Source organism: Nanorana parkeri, unplaced genomic scaffold (genome assembly GCF_000935625.1).
Source record: "Nanorana parkeri isolate BGI_ZX_2015 unplaced genomic scaffold, ASM93562v1 scaffold97, whole genome shotgun sequence".
NCBI lineage: Eukaryota > Metazoa > Chordata > Amphibia > Anura > Dicroglossidae > Nanorana > Nanorana parkeri.
Window position 1 is genome coordinate 1,493,031 of NW_017306365.1, and position 18,366 is coordinate 1,511,396.

The window sequence follows — 18,366 nt, forward strand, 5'->3', positions numbered from 1 at the left end:
TGTAAAACATTTTGACTTTGCTATGAGTAATAAATGCCTTGTAAATGTAATGATGCACTTATAGTATTATTGTTGAATTGTAACATTTTGAGTAGAAGAAAGATAGCCACAGTCCCTACACATAGGAGGATAGTCAGTATTACAAAGCTTTATGTTTGTTCATATGACAAAGATTTTCAGTAGGGATGCACCGATACCAAGTACAGTACTCGGTACAAGTACAGATACTTTTCAAGCTCCAAGACTAGACTAGAGAAAAATTCAAAATTTAGGAGGCAGCTGTCACTTGTAAGGAGCACACGGAGCTCCTGGGGTTTGTACATCTCTGTTTTAATGTACGATTTTGTTTTTATAAATATAAAGAAAGGAATGCTCCGATACCAGTTTTGCGAGTACAAGTACTGGTACTTGCCGAGTACTTACAAGTACGAAAGTATGAGTACTGATACATTTTTGTGTATTGTCATGTGACAGTTTTTCTAAAACAATATCGACTAATTATTTCAGGACAGTGATGGAGCGCCAGAGCTGCAACCTGGACATTTAGTAACTTGGATGGGAGGAAGAATGAATGAACTACAAGTGCAGTGACAAGAACTGCAAGTCCCTCTGCTGCGGTGGCTGTGATGGACTTCCTCCATTCAAACTCCTGTCGAAGTATCTGTGAATGGAAGATGTGGCTGTGTGGCAACGCACATCTGTGCCAAATTAAAAAGCACAACACAAGCCTGCGGGGAGAAGAACTCAGCGATTGAAGTGGGGACGGGAGGGCTATAGGGATGTTTGCGAAGTGACCATGTTTCATGTTACACCCTGAGTAGGGGTATAACATGAATCATGGCCAGAAAAGTAAATTTAGCCTTTAACTGCTTGAAGACCAGGTGTTTAGATCCCCTACCTGGACAGGCCATTTAGCCCAGTTACATCCAAGAAGCTCCAGTATACACGCCCAGTTACATCCAAGAAGCTCCCGACAGGCCGTGTATACACAGCGGCTGGCCGGGAGGTAGTTAAAGAAGGATTTATGGTTTCCACTAGTTTATAAACAGTGCAGGTAACAACTTTTCCTTTCTGCAGCTAGAAATTTTAACCTTACTGGCCTATTAAAATGCCTAACCCCCTCCACTGACTGGGTTGATAATGCAGGGTGTGCTCAACCAGAATGACAGCAGCAATATCATTGTTTTGCATACTTCAGGTTTACAAAGGGGATGATCATACCACACTGAGTATGACCAGATCATTGCCTCAGTGAAAGGGACCACATTGTGGTGTCCCACACTGCAGCCTTCCTTATTGTCTGCATACTGGGGCTCCAGACAACACCTAGTCTGGCATTTTTTTTATATTTTTACTTAGGCTAGACAGAACCACATTATTGTATCCCCAAGAAAAGATGGGCAGGGGGACCCCTTAACCTAAGCCAAGAAGCAGTGCATGTGCAGTTAAAGCAGAACTCCAGACAAACACGTTTGTCACTGTACAAATATATATGCCCAGTTTTACCTGCCAAAAGGTTTATATTTTGGCCAGCTATTCCTGTGATACACGCACCTCTGCTAGTCAAGATGATCACGCTGCTGCTTGATGGTTTAGCATTATTGCTTCCTGGAGCAGCTGTCTGCTCCTTGGACAGAATTGATGAGGCTCATCCACTATTCAGTGATCAGGTCAGTGATTATGTCAGTACGTTGGAAAGGATAGGACACGTACTAAAGCTATACCATAGGTGACTAGCAGGTGGATTTCTGGTTCCGGTTTGCTTAGGTGGAATCGATTGATTGTTTGCTGCAAGGCGATTTCATTCTGGCTATCTTGTGAGTGTGTTTTATTGTTGCAATAAATTCCGTTTTTTAACGTACTTCACCATTTGGCACATTTATTCCTCTTCTATATTGGATTTCTCCCCTCGCTGAGTGAGCGGCACCTGCCGTGTAATACGAAAAAGAGGATTTGTTTAATCAGAAGAGTGAATATCCCATCTATGAAAGACACTCACCACAATTACGTTTATTGACCATTGAGTTATATGGTCATGGATCTGTGGTGAGTGTGTTCTCAGTTACCTTAACACATCGGGAGTTTGGAGCACTTTATTTCAGAGGATCATTGTCACAATATTGAATATTGTCATACTGATTATTATTATGTTTGACAATTTATGTTTATGAAAATGTACACATTGTTTGAAAGTTTATACACGTTTATGAGCAGTAACGCAGTGCACACGATTTATCAATTCAATATTGAGTTGGCCCACCCTTTGCAGCTATAACAGCTTCAATTTTTCTGGGAAGGCTGCCCACAAGGTTTAGGAGTGCGTCTATGGGAATGTGTGACCATTCTTCCAGAAGCGCATTTGTGAGGCCAGGTACTAATGTTGGATGAGAAGGACTGGCTTGCAGTCTCCGCTCTAATTCATCCCAAAGGTGTTCTATCGCTTTGAGGTCAGGACTCGCTCATCCATGTCTTTATGGACCTTGCTTTGTGCACTGGTGTGCAGTCATGTTGGAACAGGAAGGGGCCATCCCCAAACTGTTCCCACAAAGTTGGGAGCATGAAATTGTCCAAAATATCTTTGTATGCTGATGTCTTAAGAGTCCCCTTCACTGGAACTAAGGGGCCAAGCCCAACCCCTAAAAAACAACCCCACACCATAATCTCCCCTCCGCCAAACTTTACACTTTGCACAATGCAGTCAGGCAAGTACCGTTCTCCTGGCAACCGCCAAACCCAGACACGTCCATTGGATTGCCAGACAGAGAAGCGTGATTGGTCACTCCAGAGAACACGTCTCCACTTCTCTAGAGTCCAGTGGCGGCGTGCTTTACACCACTGCATCCGACGCTTTGCATTGCACTTGATGATGTAAGGCTTGGATGCAGCTGCTCGGCCATGGAAACCCATTCCATGAAGCTCTCTACGCACTGTTGTTGTGCCGATCTGAAGGCCACACGAAGTTTGGAGGTCTGTAGCTATTGACTCTGCAGACAATTGGCGACTTCTGCGCACTGTGCGCGTCAACATGCGCTGACCCCGCTCTGTCATTTTACGTGACCTACCACTTCGTGGCTGAGTTGTTGTTGTTCCCAGTTGCTTCCACTTTGTTATATTACCACTAACAGGTGACCGCCGAATATTTAGTAGCAAGGAAATATCACGGATGGACTTATCACGGCAATCTATTACGGTACCACGCTGGAATTCACTGAGCTCCTGAGAGCGACTCATTCTTTCACAAATTTTGGTAGAAGCGTCTGCATGCCTAGGTGCTTGATTTTATACACCTGTGGCCATGGAGGTGATTGGAACATATAGATATATATGTGTGTGTGTTTGTATTTTGCGTGCACACCGTAATGCAATAGGCTGCACACCCCTATGGAGTCAGATTCCAGCTATGGTTCAATTCCAGCTGTTTATCTGGAGTTTCACTTTAGCTACTTTTTTCTCTCTTCTCATTGAGAAGAGGAATGATCTCTGTCGTATTGCTTTTGTCACAATATCTGGAAATCCGTGCCGGATTTTCGCTTTGCTCCCTGGTTCTGGGCTGTCAGCCTATGGTGTCTCACAAGGCTGCAGCCAATCTGTTCTACTCCTCCCTTATTTAGGACTCCCTCACTTGTTGCTCTTGGTGTGAGCAACAAGTCTTATGCCTTGTTCCGTACCCCTTGTGGCTCTAACTATCCCTTGGCTTGCTATTGGATCCCTGTGCCTTTGGGTTCCCTGTACCAGCTGGTATCCCTGTTTGGCGTTCTCCCCTGCTTTGCTCCTTGCGCCCCTACTATAGTATTTCAGTGGTTCCTTTAGTATATTGCTGCAGACCTTATTTGCGTTCACCTGTGTGCTGTGAGTCTCTCTATACTGCCTTCATTGCCTCACTTCTACTGTGTTTTCCCTCTCCAGCCTTTGTCTGTTTGCTTCCTCCTATTTACTTGCTTTCTTGTACTCCAGTTCCGTCACTTACCTTCCAGTGTATCTTCCTATGCTCTGCTGTCACCCCTTTACTTCTGTGCTCCTCTCTTACCTTGTGGCTGTGTTGAATTTGTCCTTGTCTGCACACCCCCTGTGTGCATACATTCCTTTGTGCTTCTTTATGTACTTTTCTCTCTGTTATCCTGCTTCTTTGTATGCATGTGCAATGCACATCTCCTGCTTGCTTTTGTACGTTACACCTTCCTGCTCCTAGGTGTGCCTCTAAGCTACTTCCAGAGTGTCCTGGTTTAGCTACCCTCTTCAGTATACTCTGCTGTGCGTTTTGCACCTTTTGCTTGTGACTTTCTCTCTCTCTCTCTCATTATGTGCTACTGTTCCTATCTTCCTCCTCTTGGTTACAAGTTTCTTCCCTACCTGTTGTTTGTATCCAGTTCCCCGGTGCTTTGACTAGTCCTTTGCGTCTGTGTGGGTGCGCTAGAGGGCCACAACCTGGAAGGTGTCCAGCAGCCAATCATCCTCACCACTAGAGGCTCTGTCGAATACCTGGCCCTTCTTAGATTCTGCGCCTCTAGTGCGTCCTGAGAACGCACAGACCATTAGTTCCTCTCTCTCTGTGACCAACATCCCAGATGCCCCTCCTTTCTGTGACTCCTACCAACTCCTCAACCCCCGGAGCTCACATACCCTAGTGCCCCGGTCCCCAGACCGTGACCGCTTTCAATTTAAAAATCACTTATTGTCTCCCCCAAGCTGTATCTATAAAAGGCCCAAATCTTTCCCAGTGGGGGCAGGATTCTGCATTTTATAGCCAGTTTACTTTTCAATGTAATTATATTTGCTTAGATTTTCCTTGGTTAGTCATTCATTATTGCCAGATTTTATTTGCTTTCTACTTTTCCTTTTTCACAATGTCCTTCTTTATGATTGTGGATGTTTGGTGCAGCACATAACATTCCAGAGAACCGCACATCTGCATTACCTTACAGAAAGTCCTCCGCTGAACACCTGGGACTCCCTTGTCTGTCCAATCTAAGATATCCAGACACAAACCGTCTGTAACCTACAGGAAAGGAAAGCAATCCACGCCCAAGTGCAAAGAAATGTATGAGGAATCATTCACCAAGAAGGAATGCTAGCAGTGGTCAAGAAACCACAAGAAACATGCCACAATGATGATTTTTTTCTCTGACTCTGCACAATAAATATGTGTCCTAGAGTGACCCCTCAACAAGTACATAATCAGGCTACTGTTACTGTCCTGAAATTATACCAAAAATCCAGATCCCGCCACTGAAAATCAATTGGATTATCCACTCAGCAAGATCTGGTGAAAAAACAGCCATGTTTAGTGCTGCATGCTGAGAAAAGGTAGAGCCCGTCTTTTTTACATCTGGCCGACAGAAACTTTAATCTGACTGGTATCTTCTAGAAATACAGAAAGTTCTTCCATTCAAGACATGTATAAATGAACTCCTCTGTTTCTTAAGCTTTTAGGCAACCTAAGAGCGTGAAATCTGATTTCCTGTATAAAAAAAAAAAAGAACATTCATAGCAGGGAAAAATACAGAATTGACATTTTACTTTAAACACATAATTTTGTACAGCAACTTGATGCCCAGAAAGGACAGATTATCCATGTCATGTATATCAAAGGCTTAAACTCCCACTTTTATCAGAGATATGAATCTCGGCATTTATACATATTGAAATACATCATTTGGCTGACACCTGCTGGCTGTTATCAGGAATTTCTCTTCCATGGTTTTCTGCAATAAAACTAGTTACATAGTTACATAGTATTTGAGGTTGAGGAATAAAGACATAAGTCCATCAAGTCCAACCTATTGTGTGTATGCATTTCTGTTTGAGCAGGTGTGTGAGTGTTTATTAGTCCATGTGGGATTTTGCTCTTAGGCGTACCTGTACCCCTGTATGTTATGGTCTCCGAGGAACTCGTCCAAGAGTTTCTTGAATGATTCCACACTCTTAGCTGAAATCACTCCATGCGGTAGCGAGTCCCAGACCCTAATCGCTCTAACTGTGAAGAACCCCTTGCGCCCTGTGTGTTGAAAAAAAATTTCCACCAATTTTTGGTTGTGCCCTCTGGTCTTTGTTACGGAGCTAACCGTAAACAGTTTGTTAACAATGTTGCTGTTGCCCTTGAATAGTTTATACAGGAAAATCATGTCCCACCTTAATCTCCTAACCTCCAAAGAGAACATATTTCACTTTAACAACCTTGTTTCATAGTTCAGGTCCTCGAACCCCTTAATAAGTTTGGTTGCCCTCCTCTGGACTTTTTCCAGCTCAAGGACTAGTGACTTTTTTTTTATTATTATTGTGTGTGTACCACCGCCATAGCCTTGTAGTGTCTTGTGGCTGTTCAGAGGGAGTTGTTACAGGGCACTTCAACAATTATTATTATACAGGATTTATATAGCGCCAGTAGTTTGTGCAGCACTTTACAAAGTAAAGGGAGACAGTACAGTTACAATACAATTCAATACAGGAGGATTTAGAAGGCCCTGCTTGAGAGAGCTTACAATCTATGGCCATTAGAGACCAAAGAAGCAGTTACTATGGGTGCACAGTTTATATCGGCATACTTATGCCAGAGCTTGGCAGATGTTGTGTAAATGCATTCCTTCACAATGATGGAGTCTGGGTGCTAAAGGAAACGTTCACTTGAGAAAGTTACATAGTATTTGGGGTTGAATAAAGACATACGTCCATCAAGTCCAACCCATATAGGTCCACGCATCATCTCATCCTTAGGGATACTGGTATCCCTGGATATTACGGCCCCTCAAGAAATTGTCCAAACGTTTCTTGAACAAATCTACACTCTTGGCTGAAATCACTGCCGATGGCAGTGAGTTCCAGGACCTTAACCGCTTTTACTGTAAAGAACCCCCTTCGCCCCTTGTGCTGGAATTTTTTTCTCCACCAACTTTAGGTGGTGGCCTCTTTCAGGTAGAAAACCTCTTTAAATTGTAGGTAATTCCCCAGGTCTGCGGAACACTACCCAGGGAGCACAGATGTAATGCCAGTAGTACCAAAACAACTAGAATGTATTTTTAGTGGGTGCACATTTTGAGTCTTTATGGTAAAGTTTAGCTAAAAGTCATTTTTAATTTACATTTTTTCATGATGGTATTTCATGTTCAGATTTGCAGATTCTCTCTTCAGATTAAGTAGTTGTCCTTCTGTCTAACAACCTCAGGGAAGACCTGTAAAGGAAACTTGTGCTGAAAGAAATGTGGAGGCTATCGTGCTGATCCTCTGGCTTGAATGCTTTGAGTCAGGGACATGAACCAGTATGCAAATCAGGTGTTCGGACACCTCTCTAAAGCTGGCCATACACCTTAAGCTGGCCACAGGCCTTACAACCAACCATGGTTGTAAGGTAATTAAAAAAACATACGATCTGCCCATCTTGGACAGGCAGATCGTACTAGCGATAATCGCAAGCCCGCCCCGCTGAGGGACGGGCTTCCGATGACTGCAATGCTGAACGGGCAGTGTGCGCTTGCGGCATTTATCTTACGAACATGCCACACACCCGCCGACAATCGTACGATTGTCGCCGGGCTTTCGAACATGTTCCTAAGATAAAAGTTGTGCGACCGTACGGTAAAAACGGTCACACGCCTTCCACACACCTTGCGATAATCGTACGATCGCGGGATTTCCCGCAATTATCGTATAATTATCGCAAGGTGTGTGGGCACCTTTACAATTATCTGCAGATTTTCTGTGGTCAGATGGAAAAGGTGCAACAGATTCCTCCAGTGGGATTTTGCATCTTTTAATTGAAGTTTAATACGGTCCCAATAAGGGCTGACATGCCCCCATGTGATAGTATGAATACAGTGCCAGGTGCTCCTAATGGAGTTATTGGAAGTCTATATTCCTGATGACTCCTTTGCCTGTACTGTATGCAGATTAGGGGCACAGGATACCTTGATACACTAAACTCCCAGTTATCCGGCACACGGCAGTGTAGTTTTTGGTTGGTTGAGAGTTAATAATGACTCTCAAGCAACCCCCCTGTGGTTCTCGCTCAGGTCCGCTCCTCTGCTAAGTGGGCGGGTGCAACAGCCAGCTTGCTTTTGGCTATTGCAATTTGCAATAGCCAATAGCAGGCTGACTATTGCTCCCCATTGTTTACATTCTTCTGCTGCTGACTGCGCAGTCTAGCCCCCATCCGGCAGCAAGATGTAAACAAAGAATTTAGTTAGCAACTATACAAATTTTTAGTGTCCTCATGTCTATCAAGCAACCGACAAAAAAATCGAGCACGTATTATGTCCTCAATTTTTTTTTACCGGTTGCTTGAGAGAGCTGGTTGCTTGAATGCCGAATAATGGGGATTTTACTGGCCGCTTTCCATCCTAAAGTGGCTTGCAATGCTCCTGGTCTAACGAAGGAGCTAGGTAAGTGATGAGGCCGGGAGGGGGGAGACAGCCATGCTACATTGCGCACATGTAGAAGGGTTCTGGCTGCTTTACCTGCCTGTCAGTTACTTCTACAAAAGGTAGCACAGCAGAGTTTGTTTAGACCAGGCCCTTCACTGGGTCATAGGCAGCTGTCACCTTGTGGGTGATCCAGACCTGTTAGAGGGAGATAATGAGTGTTTCCCATTGTTAGAAGACTTTTGAGGCCTAATACTTTTTTCTTTGTTTTCTACAGATTTTACAGCTTTAATGACAAGAAGCGCCTGGTGAACAGTCCATATGTTGATAACTCCTACAAATGGGCAGGTGGAGGTTTCCTATCCACTGTGAGTGATCTTCTGACGTTCGGCAATGTCCTCCTCTATAGTTACCAGACCCAAAATACCACTGGGATTCTTCCAGGATACCTTAAACCAGATACTATCACCATGCTGTGGAGACAAGTCCCCAACACTGAGATGTCTTGGGACAAAGATGGAAAATATGCAATGGGTTGGGGAACTGTGGAAAGAAAACAGGATTATGGGCAGTGTAAGCTTCAAAAACATTACATTTCACACACCGGAGGGGCAGTCGGAGCTAGTAGTGTCCTATTAATCATGCCTGAAGAAGATCCCAGGTCATGGGACAGTCAGACAGTGATCCCACCAAAAGGTATTGTGGTGACTATAATAGTCAACATGCAGCAAACAGGGCTCAACGCCACCGCTTTAAAGATTGCACTGGAATTTGAGAAAGCCAAGTTAGAACAGTCATAAAAATTGTGCGTTTGTACTGTAACCGTCCACTTCATTCATGATCAGTTCTGTATGTTTTTCATTTGATAACTATGCACAAGTTTCAGATTTCTACTGATGATCATAGCTTGTACAGTTATGTAGCTGTACTTTTAACTCCCAGATAGCTTTTATAATTGAATTTTTAAACTGATGCAAAAAGGTTAGGAAGAAGAAATGTGTTCTTTTACAAGTTCATAAAAACAGAATGGCTTATTTTCAGGAAGTTGTTCTCAGGGCTAATTCACACCCATTTGGTGCCGGAACACACTGGATTGCATCCCAGCCAGCTCTCTGCGTTCAGGGGCGGACGGAGGTGTGGTGTGCAATTAAGTCAATGGCACATCAATGCTTGCGTTCCGGTCTGGGGCGGTCACTATTGCACTATTTTTCTGACCACACCGGAATGCAGGCATTGATGTGCCACGCGTTCGGGTGCGGGCGATCGCACTGCGGCCAAGGTGCGTGGCTGCAGTGCCATTGACGTCATTGCACTGTTTGTGGTGTGAACTAGCCCTGGGAACCAACTTCCTGAAAATAGCCCTAAGCCATTCTGTTTTTATGAACATGTAAAAGAAATGAATTTCTTCTTCTTAACCTTTTTGCATCAGTTTAAAAATTCAAATCGGGCCAGAACGCACTGGTTGTAGTGTGAACTAGCCCTTACTGTGAAAAAGCCGCATCTAGGAATGTTCAGATACCAGTGCCGATACTTGGTGGCATTTTCACAAAAACTACCGGGGTTGCAGCTGTTGCAGCTGGGAGAGGGCCCTGGCGCTCCACCACTGTCCTGAAATCATTCGTCTGTATTGTTTTAGAAAAACTGTCACATGACAATAAACAAAAATGTATCAGTACTTGTATCTGTGAGTACTTGGTCTGGAAAAAATAGTATCAGCGTGTTCTATATATAATCACACATTAAAACAGGGATGCATAAATCACCGTAGCCAATGCTCCCTAAAAATGACAGCTGCCTCCTAACGTTTGAGTTTTTCTCTAGTCTAGTCTTGGAGCAGGAAAAGTATCTGTACTTGTACTTGGTATCTGAACATCCCTAGCCGCATCCTTCTGTTTAAATGATATTTCAACGTTTTTCAGGTATTGCATGCGTGTCAATGTGGGAATCCGATGACATATTTGTGGTTGTTCCTCACAGACTGATTGCCCCATTTTTAGATAATACCTATTAGAGTTTTAAAAAAAAACAAACAGTTGGTTTCTATCACAAATAATGAGGCATTTGTCAGAAATGTACAACTGTAATCTTGTAGCACACTTGTGCATGTACACAAAATATGCTTTGTTCTCTATGCTTTTTCCCCCCAATATTGGATAGAGTATGGAATGGTTAAACCCGTGTCAGTATTTTGTGCTGTGTATGTTCTGTTAGGGAGATTTCCCATTACTTCCTGTTTCAGACACACCACAGCAAATAGGAGGAAATCCCCTACAGAGCAAGATGAAGTCCTCCCTTAAAGTGGAAGTGTCATTTTTAAAACATTGCTGACAGGCAGTTTTTTTTTTTTGGCAGACAAAACTTTTTAAGTAAATCTTTTAGCTGCCTGTCAGCAATTTTATTTTATTATATGCACTGAGCCATGCACACGTAGCTCAGTGCACAGACCCAGTATTCTGGGATTCAGTAGCTCATGTATGGCAGTTGCATCATGCCAGCCAGCCAATCAAGGGGCCAAAAGCGCTGTACCTGGAAGAAGACTGGGTGAAGATGGCAGTGATATAGGTGAGAGTGGACTTTGCAGCGCTGGAGGGGTTGGTCACACTGTCCTAATATGCTGGGAATTCTACCGGTGCACTCTCCCTTTAAACAGTTGTTACCAGAACAGGTGTCTTGATTGGAAAATTTCTCCCTGCCACTTATTCTGGTGACAACCACACAATTTTGGATTCCCTTTTACTTTCCATCCCAGTTACAAGGATCATCAGGACAAATATAGATGGTGGATCTCTCCATTTGGGGCAAACAGTAGGTAAAACTGGCCATGGGTTCTAGTCCTTCCCTACTTTATCCATAACTATAAAAAAAAAGTTGGAGGTGCAGCAAAGTCCTTCAAGTCTCTTCCTTTGTGCCTGCTCTCTGTTTATATTTAGAGAATAGAATGCTGCCAGGCTGCCAGCTCACTGCTAGCAGGGGGAGCAAAGCTAATGACATCAAGCAAAATTGAAACTGAGAAGCTTTGGCTGCAACTTTGAGGATGATTTGCTCCTAAGTGCCTGCAGCTACAGAGGTTAATGAGGTCTTGTTTTAAAGTCTAGTTACTGCATGTTATAAAAAAAATGAAGGTATGTAATTGCCCATAGCCTGGCTACAGTTCTACTTTAAGGGGAAGGCCTTTTCACTTGATCCCGCTACTAAAATATTATGCGATTGTTTTTTGTATCACACTAATTTTAATGTGAGCTTTGAGTCGGTTGCCTGAGTAATTCATCTCCCAAAGCTGCAATTTATTTGCACTGGAGATTTTTTTTAGTCTCAGAGAATAAAAATCACACATGTAGCCCCAGGGAAAGTCAACCTGTAGTAGTACCATATCGCCAACCAGTTCTCAAGAGTCAGTAATAGTGCACAAATCAGCTGAGAGTAGAGCCTGTTGCTTAAGCAAGCCGACCAAAAAAAGGTCATGAAGTTGGACCATACCATGCAATGATGTTGATTTATGGTAAGCAACCTTTTGCGTATTTGGTGGGGATGCACAAATATCGATAGAGGGTATTTGGGCCAGTACAAGTACTGGCCCAAATGCTCAGATACTTCACCTGATACTGGAACTGCAGTGCTGCGAGGGAGCATGGAGTCGGCTTCCTGGCCAATCAGGAAGCCAGGTGGCAGATCTGAAGCCGACTTCCCAAGCAATCATGAAGCGGAGCCTACGCTACCCCGGGATGCCGGTATCGTTGAATCTCTAGTATTTGGGGGTTTCCGTAAGGGGACAAGGAGGTCCAACACACACATTACATTTATCATTGCATTAAAATGTTACAGTATATTTGATTCTAAGGCCTTGTTCACACCAAGTGCGTTCCAGGTGCAGAGCAGTTACAGACCGGACAACACTGCGTCCAATGTATTCCAATTGTATTTTTAGCTCCAGTTCACATCGCAGCGTTCAGTTACAGAGCAGGTAAAAAAACTGCAGTAGGCCCTATTTTACCTGCTCTGGAACGCATGCAAATGCATCAAAAACGCATGCAAATGCCCTGGAACTCACGGAAAGACCATTTTAAACGGGGGGAAAAAAACGGGCCGGAAAGCATAAAAAAACGCGGCACAACCCACTGCACTGCGTGTGCAGAAGCTCATGCAGATCTGCTCTGCATTTGGTGTGAACAAGGCCTAACTGGTGAGTAATGGGGCTGTGGCATGCAAATGTACATCCAGCACTGGTAATCCTCAGAAACACTGAGTGACTGTAGACCTGCAGCCAGCATCAGCTATGTCAGGTACCAGCAATGTGTATAACACACTCCGGACATAGATTTCTACCAGCATCTATTTATAAATGGATGACATCATTGTTTGCCATCACTGGCGAAGACTACAAATATTCAATGCTGCATTTTGTTTACCTTTAGTACACAAAATATGTTTATCATAAAAAAGAGGTCCAGGAGGTAAAGCTTTAATCATCATCATTACACCACAACACTTTGTGTTAACTTGCACTGCATTAGGCAGCCCATTGAAAATGATTAGTCTGCAATGCACCTAAATGCACAAAAACATAGGTGGTGTCTGCACTTGTTCACAGCACACGTGAGCTTTAGCGGTGCATTCATTTATTGTGAATGGCACTGCACGAGTTACCAGCAACACAAGTGTGTAAATGGTTTCTAACTGAATGACATTTAGTTTGCTAAAGCTCAGTGTATCATAAACAATTACCACTTGTTTTTTTTAAAATAAAATACTGTTTCAATCTATACAGATCCTTTGTGTTATTGTAATACCGCTGATCTACTGCAGCTTCATCGAAGCCACTTCCTGACTACATGCATACATTTCAGTAATGGCTGTGGGGTCAATTCAATAACATTTACGGCATGTACTAACAGTGTCACATGACCCGTTTTCTGAAAAGAGCTCATGCAATAATATCACGTTTGCATGACATTTGAACTCCAGCATTGTATTTTTGCAATAAACAACACTTGCTGAATGCAAAAGGTAAACAACGTTAAAAAAAATGTTATTTATGTCATGGTATAGGTGGTTGATATTTTAGGAATGTACAAAGTAACAATGAGGGGAACGCTGGCTCTCACCAGTAAAAACAATGCATCAGTGTGGGTGGAAATGCAAATAATTGTAAACACACCAGAGGGGAATATGAATGAAGGCGCACTTAGCTCCCATTCACACTAGCCGTACGCATGAACATGAAAAGCATGTGTCGCACTTGCAAGGCCATTATTTGTTAGTGGCACCCCAAACACAGCAGACAGGACGTGGTCAGGAAATTCAGAGTTAGGACTTACCGGTAACTCTATTTCCATTAGTCTTCCAGGACAGCAACACGAGATGGAATCTCCTCCCCCACACACAGGAAACACGTCACTTAATCTGTTTAAAAGACCCTCCTCTCCTCCACTCCCTCAGTCATCACGAGAACCGAAGGCAAGCTGGAAAAAGACAAGGCACAAACAGGCAATACCACTACATCACATTAACACTACAAGCATCAATGGGCGGGCAGTTGCTGTCCTGGAAGACTAATGGAAATAGAGTTACCGGTAAGTCCTAACTCTGAATTTCCCATAACGTCTTCCAGGACAGCATCACGAGAGGATAACCAAGAACTTACCAATTAGGGCGGGACCACAGCTTGTAGTACCTTCCTGCCAAATGCCTGATCCCCAGAACCGGACAGACCCCTCTGAACGGCGGTCCACCGCTTCCCCTGACCAGCCAAGGGGGTTTCGCCCTCCCGGTACCGGCCCGCACTGGGCACTGAAGGGGGAAAGGAAGCCAGCCTCATCTCCTGCAGCGCTAGGAGAATCCCTGGGGCTCCACAAGGTAGGCAAACCTACCCCTCTGCCTTACACAGGCAGGCCAACAAGGAAGACTTCCCGGGCAGCATCACCACATGGAAGCCCTCTCTCAGCGTTCTGTGACGCGCTCCCCAGCTTGACTGAGGAAACACAAAAGACTGAGGGAGTGGAGGAGAGGAGGGTCTTTTAAACAGATTAAGTGACGTGTTTCCTGTGTGTGGGGGAGGAGATTCCATCTCGTGTTGCTGTCCTGGAAGACGTTATGGGAAATGTGTGAGGGCAACCTGTGGCAATGAATGGGATGCCCTATGCTGATAAAACATGCGGCTTCTTCAGAGGTCCAGCAAGTTTGTATGAGGCCCAAGGATGTTGTCACAATGTTTCTGTGTACCTTCATTCACAGTACGATCTCCTTCTGGTGCAGTGTTAGAGCCTCTGAAATAAAACAACTTAAAAAAATAATAAATGAAGTGCTAATAAATTGCAGAATAAAACAGGCAACACGTGTTAATTACGGATTTATTAGTGATAGAAAAGAAAACTCATTTATTAAATGGATGAAAGAAAACGTGCGATATTTACCTCTTAATGAATTAAACCCTTTGTGGCATTACTCAGGGCAGGTTTCCCAATTGTGACAACAGCGGAACATGCCTATAGAATACAGTATGGGACCAATGTGGAAATCTTTCACCACACAGCATTACCACCACTAGATGGAGACAAGGAGCATAGGCCTCAGCTCCATTTAGTGGTGGTAATGATTTACACATCAGGTCCTTAGTGTTGAAATGGCCACTTGTAGCCTGCATCGGTTGTGAAAGGTTGACAACGCAGGAGCACAATTCAGGACAGGGACAGTGTTGTCAGGAAGTGCTTATACAAGGGTCACCAGGTATTCTAATATATATATATATATATACATATATATATTTATAAAAGCTGCAGATTTGTAAAGATTAAAAATGACATTAACATTCCAATGTTTCTATAAGATTTTAGTGACGGTGTGTACATATACTTTAGGTTAGCAACTGTAAAATAAAAATGATGATTTTAGGTAAATTGGGAAGACGATCGTTTTAGCAAACACCAGAGTGTATACAGTGACATGTTTCAGATGCATTGTGTTACAGTTTTGAAGGAATCTATAGGAATTGACATGAATGGTGAAGTATAGGTCAAAACAATCAAATCCAGCAGACTGAGGTCAACAACCCCCATTAAATCTTCATAATTGCTTTGGAGCCTTACTGGTTCAAGAAATGGTTAATAAATAAATGTTTTAATTTGATGCTTGGAGTTGTTTTATAGGGAAATTCTGCTCAGTAAACAGACTTCCTGTAAACCTACATCCCTATTAGGTAACATATACTTGATAATGTTTTTATAGCTGTGAGCTAGAGAAGTGCACGCAGACTTCCTTTAGAGCACAGTCACATCTATGCATGCTTGCTGCAGCACGTCGTATCTCACATACATACACTATATTACCAAAAGTATTGGGACGCGGCCTTTACACACACATGAACTTTAATGACATCCCAGTCTTAGTCCGTAGGGTTCAATATTGAGTTGGCCCACACTTTGCAGCTATAACAGCTTCAACTCTTCTGGGAAGGTGTCCACAAGTAGTGTGTCTATGGGAATGTTTGACCATTCTTACAGAAGGTCAGGTACTGATGTTGGACAAGAAGGGCGGGCTCACAGTCTCTGCTCTAGTTCTTCACAAAGGTGTTCTAGCGGCTTGAGGTCAGGACTCTGTGCAGGCCAGTCAAGTTCCTCCACCCCAAACTCGCTCATCCATGTCTTTATGGACCTTGCTTTGTGCACTGGTGCGCAGTCATGTTGGAGCAGGAAGGAGTCATCCCCAAACTGTTCCCACAAAGTTGGGAGCATGAAATTGTCAAAAATATATTTGTATGCTGATGTCTTAAGAGTTCCCTTCACTGGAACTAAGGGGCCAAGCCCAACCCCTAAAAAACAACCCCACACCATAATCCTCCCTCCACCAAACTTTACACTTGGCACAATGCAGTCAGGCAAGTACCGTTCTCCTGGCAACCGCCAAACCCAGACACGTCCATCGGATTGCCAGACAGAGAAGCGTGATTGGTCACTCCAGAGAACACGTCTCCACTTCTCTAGAGTCCAGTGGTGGCGTCCTTTACACCACTGCATCCGACGCTTTGCATTGCACTTGGTGATGTAAGGCTTGGATGCAGCTGCTCGGCCATGGAAACCCATTCCATGAAGCTCTCTATGCACTGTTGTTGTGCCGATCTGAAGGCCACACGAAGTTTGGAGGTCTGTAGCTATTGACTCTGCAGACAGTTGGCCACTTCAGCATGCGCTGACCCCGCTCTGTCATTTTACGTGGCCTACCACTTCGTGGCTGAGTTGCAGTTGCTTCCACTTTGTTATAATACCACTATCAGTTGAATATTTAGTAGCAAGGAATCCAATGATTTGGAGGGGTGTCCCAATACGTTTGGCAATATAGTGTAGGTGTGAATGGGCCCTTATTGTTCCCCTTTTAACACACTAAACTGGTATGCATTGATGTGAAGACCAGAATGGATTTATACCTGAAATGCATTTCCATGCAGTACAATTGATGCATTTTACTACAGGAAACTAAACTAAATCGGACCCATGTTAGGTCTATGGGGAGTTGGATGCAATCTGACATCAGATTACCTTTGATCCGCCCCATTCTGTTCAGGGTTTTTTTTTTAGGACCTAGACAGACTGAGGTAATTGGATGTATATGGATGCCCATGTAAAAGACAGTCAGAGCATACATCTATATCTGACCATACCCTAATATCTTATGGTTGTCATGAATGTCAAGATTTTGGCCATCTGGGAGCCTGGTGTCACCTGATTATAGCCATCTGGCCTGAGTGCATGGCATTGGCTTCTTTCTGGCTCCATATATTGGTACTTAGTGTCCCATTCTCTTACTGGGTCGGTAGCACCATTGATCCAGGCTTGCCCTGGCTCTTGGAAACTAAACCAAACTGCCAAATTGGACTTAACAGAACACTTCTAAGGTCCTGCAGAACCTAACACCGAGAAGGCCAACGTTCAAGTTCTGTCTCTATATATGACGCCACACACCTGTGTACCACTCCTCAAAAAACTGATGAAATCAGAGCATACTAGAATCTTCCACAATAGTAGGCAACCTCAGCACTCTAATTGGAGCTACAAGTCCCATGAGGCATTGCAAGACTGACAGGCACGATGAGATTTGCCGTTTCACGACAGCTGGAGCACTGAGGTTGCCTACCTGTTCTACCATATAGTTCCCGGTTTATTGAAACTGATGCTGCTGTATCACTTTCTGTCCAGGTCTCCGTGTGTTTGTCTGATGCCTGACCTAAACTTCTCTACCACTCCCCTTGGAATTGAGGGATGCTTAATTTGGGGCGGTCTGACTAGGGGAGACCATGGAAGCACCGCCTTATTTTTGTAGGTTATTCAATTCTCCTCTTGTACTGCTGTGCTGCTGCTTATGTGGTGACTGGCAGGGGGCTCAGTGGTTCCCCCACTGCTCGCTTCAAAGATGCTTGGGGGTGTAACGGCTGGGTGTGCATTTGACAGTAACCTACTCCATTGGTGGGGAAGGAATTTAGGCACATTTGGGTCATGACAGCTTTCAGAGATTCATCAGTTAGCCATAGCTGTCTTTTCCTTTCACAACAGAGCAATCCTTGTTGGTTCCTCCAAATCAAAGGGTTTTGCAATTCTTTTTTTTTTTTAAACATATTACACAACAATTGGCTGATAAAGACCTATTCATGAAAGCAGGGATGGCCAAACTGTGGCCCTCCAGCTGTGGTGGAACTACGAATCCCATGAGACTTTGCAAGATTCTCACAGCCACAGACATGACTCCCGGAGAGAGATGCTTCATGGGATTTGTTATTTCACCACAGCTGGAGGGCCGGAGTTTAGCCATCCCTGCATTAAAGGGTCACTTGGTAACAGACCGATAACCTTAGCTAATTTACTATCCCAGCAACAGACAGACATCTTCTCTTCCCAAGGAATTCACAACAGGCATTCTGATTTTGGGTGGTGATCTTCTGGGCACGTCATCAGTGTTGCATAGAGTCTTACACCACATCAAACAGCAAATTATTACCTTGATCCTAGGAGTGAGCTGTGAAAGTCTGCAT

General features: G+C 43.8%; 1 protein-coding gene across 1 annotated transcript in view; it reads left to right on the forward strand.

The window, feature by feature from the left end:
• Positions 1-18,366, forward strand: part of LACTB (lactamase beta) — a 49,671-nt gene that overhangs the window by 24,832 nt on the left and 6,473 nt on the right. The window contains exon 6 of the mRNA XM_018552810.1: positions 8,629-9,260. Within this exon, the coding sequence (XP_018408312.1) occupies positions 8,629-9,151 (523 nt within the window). The 3' untranslated portion in view covers positions 9,152-9,260. The remainder of the gene's footprint in view (positions 1-8,628; positions 9,261-18,366) is intronic.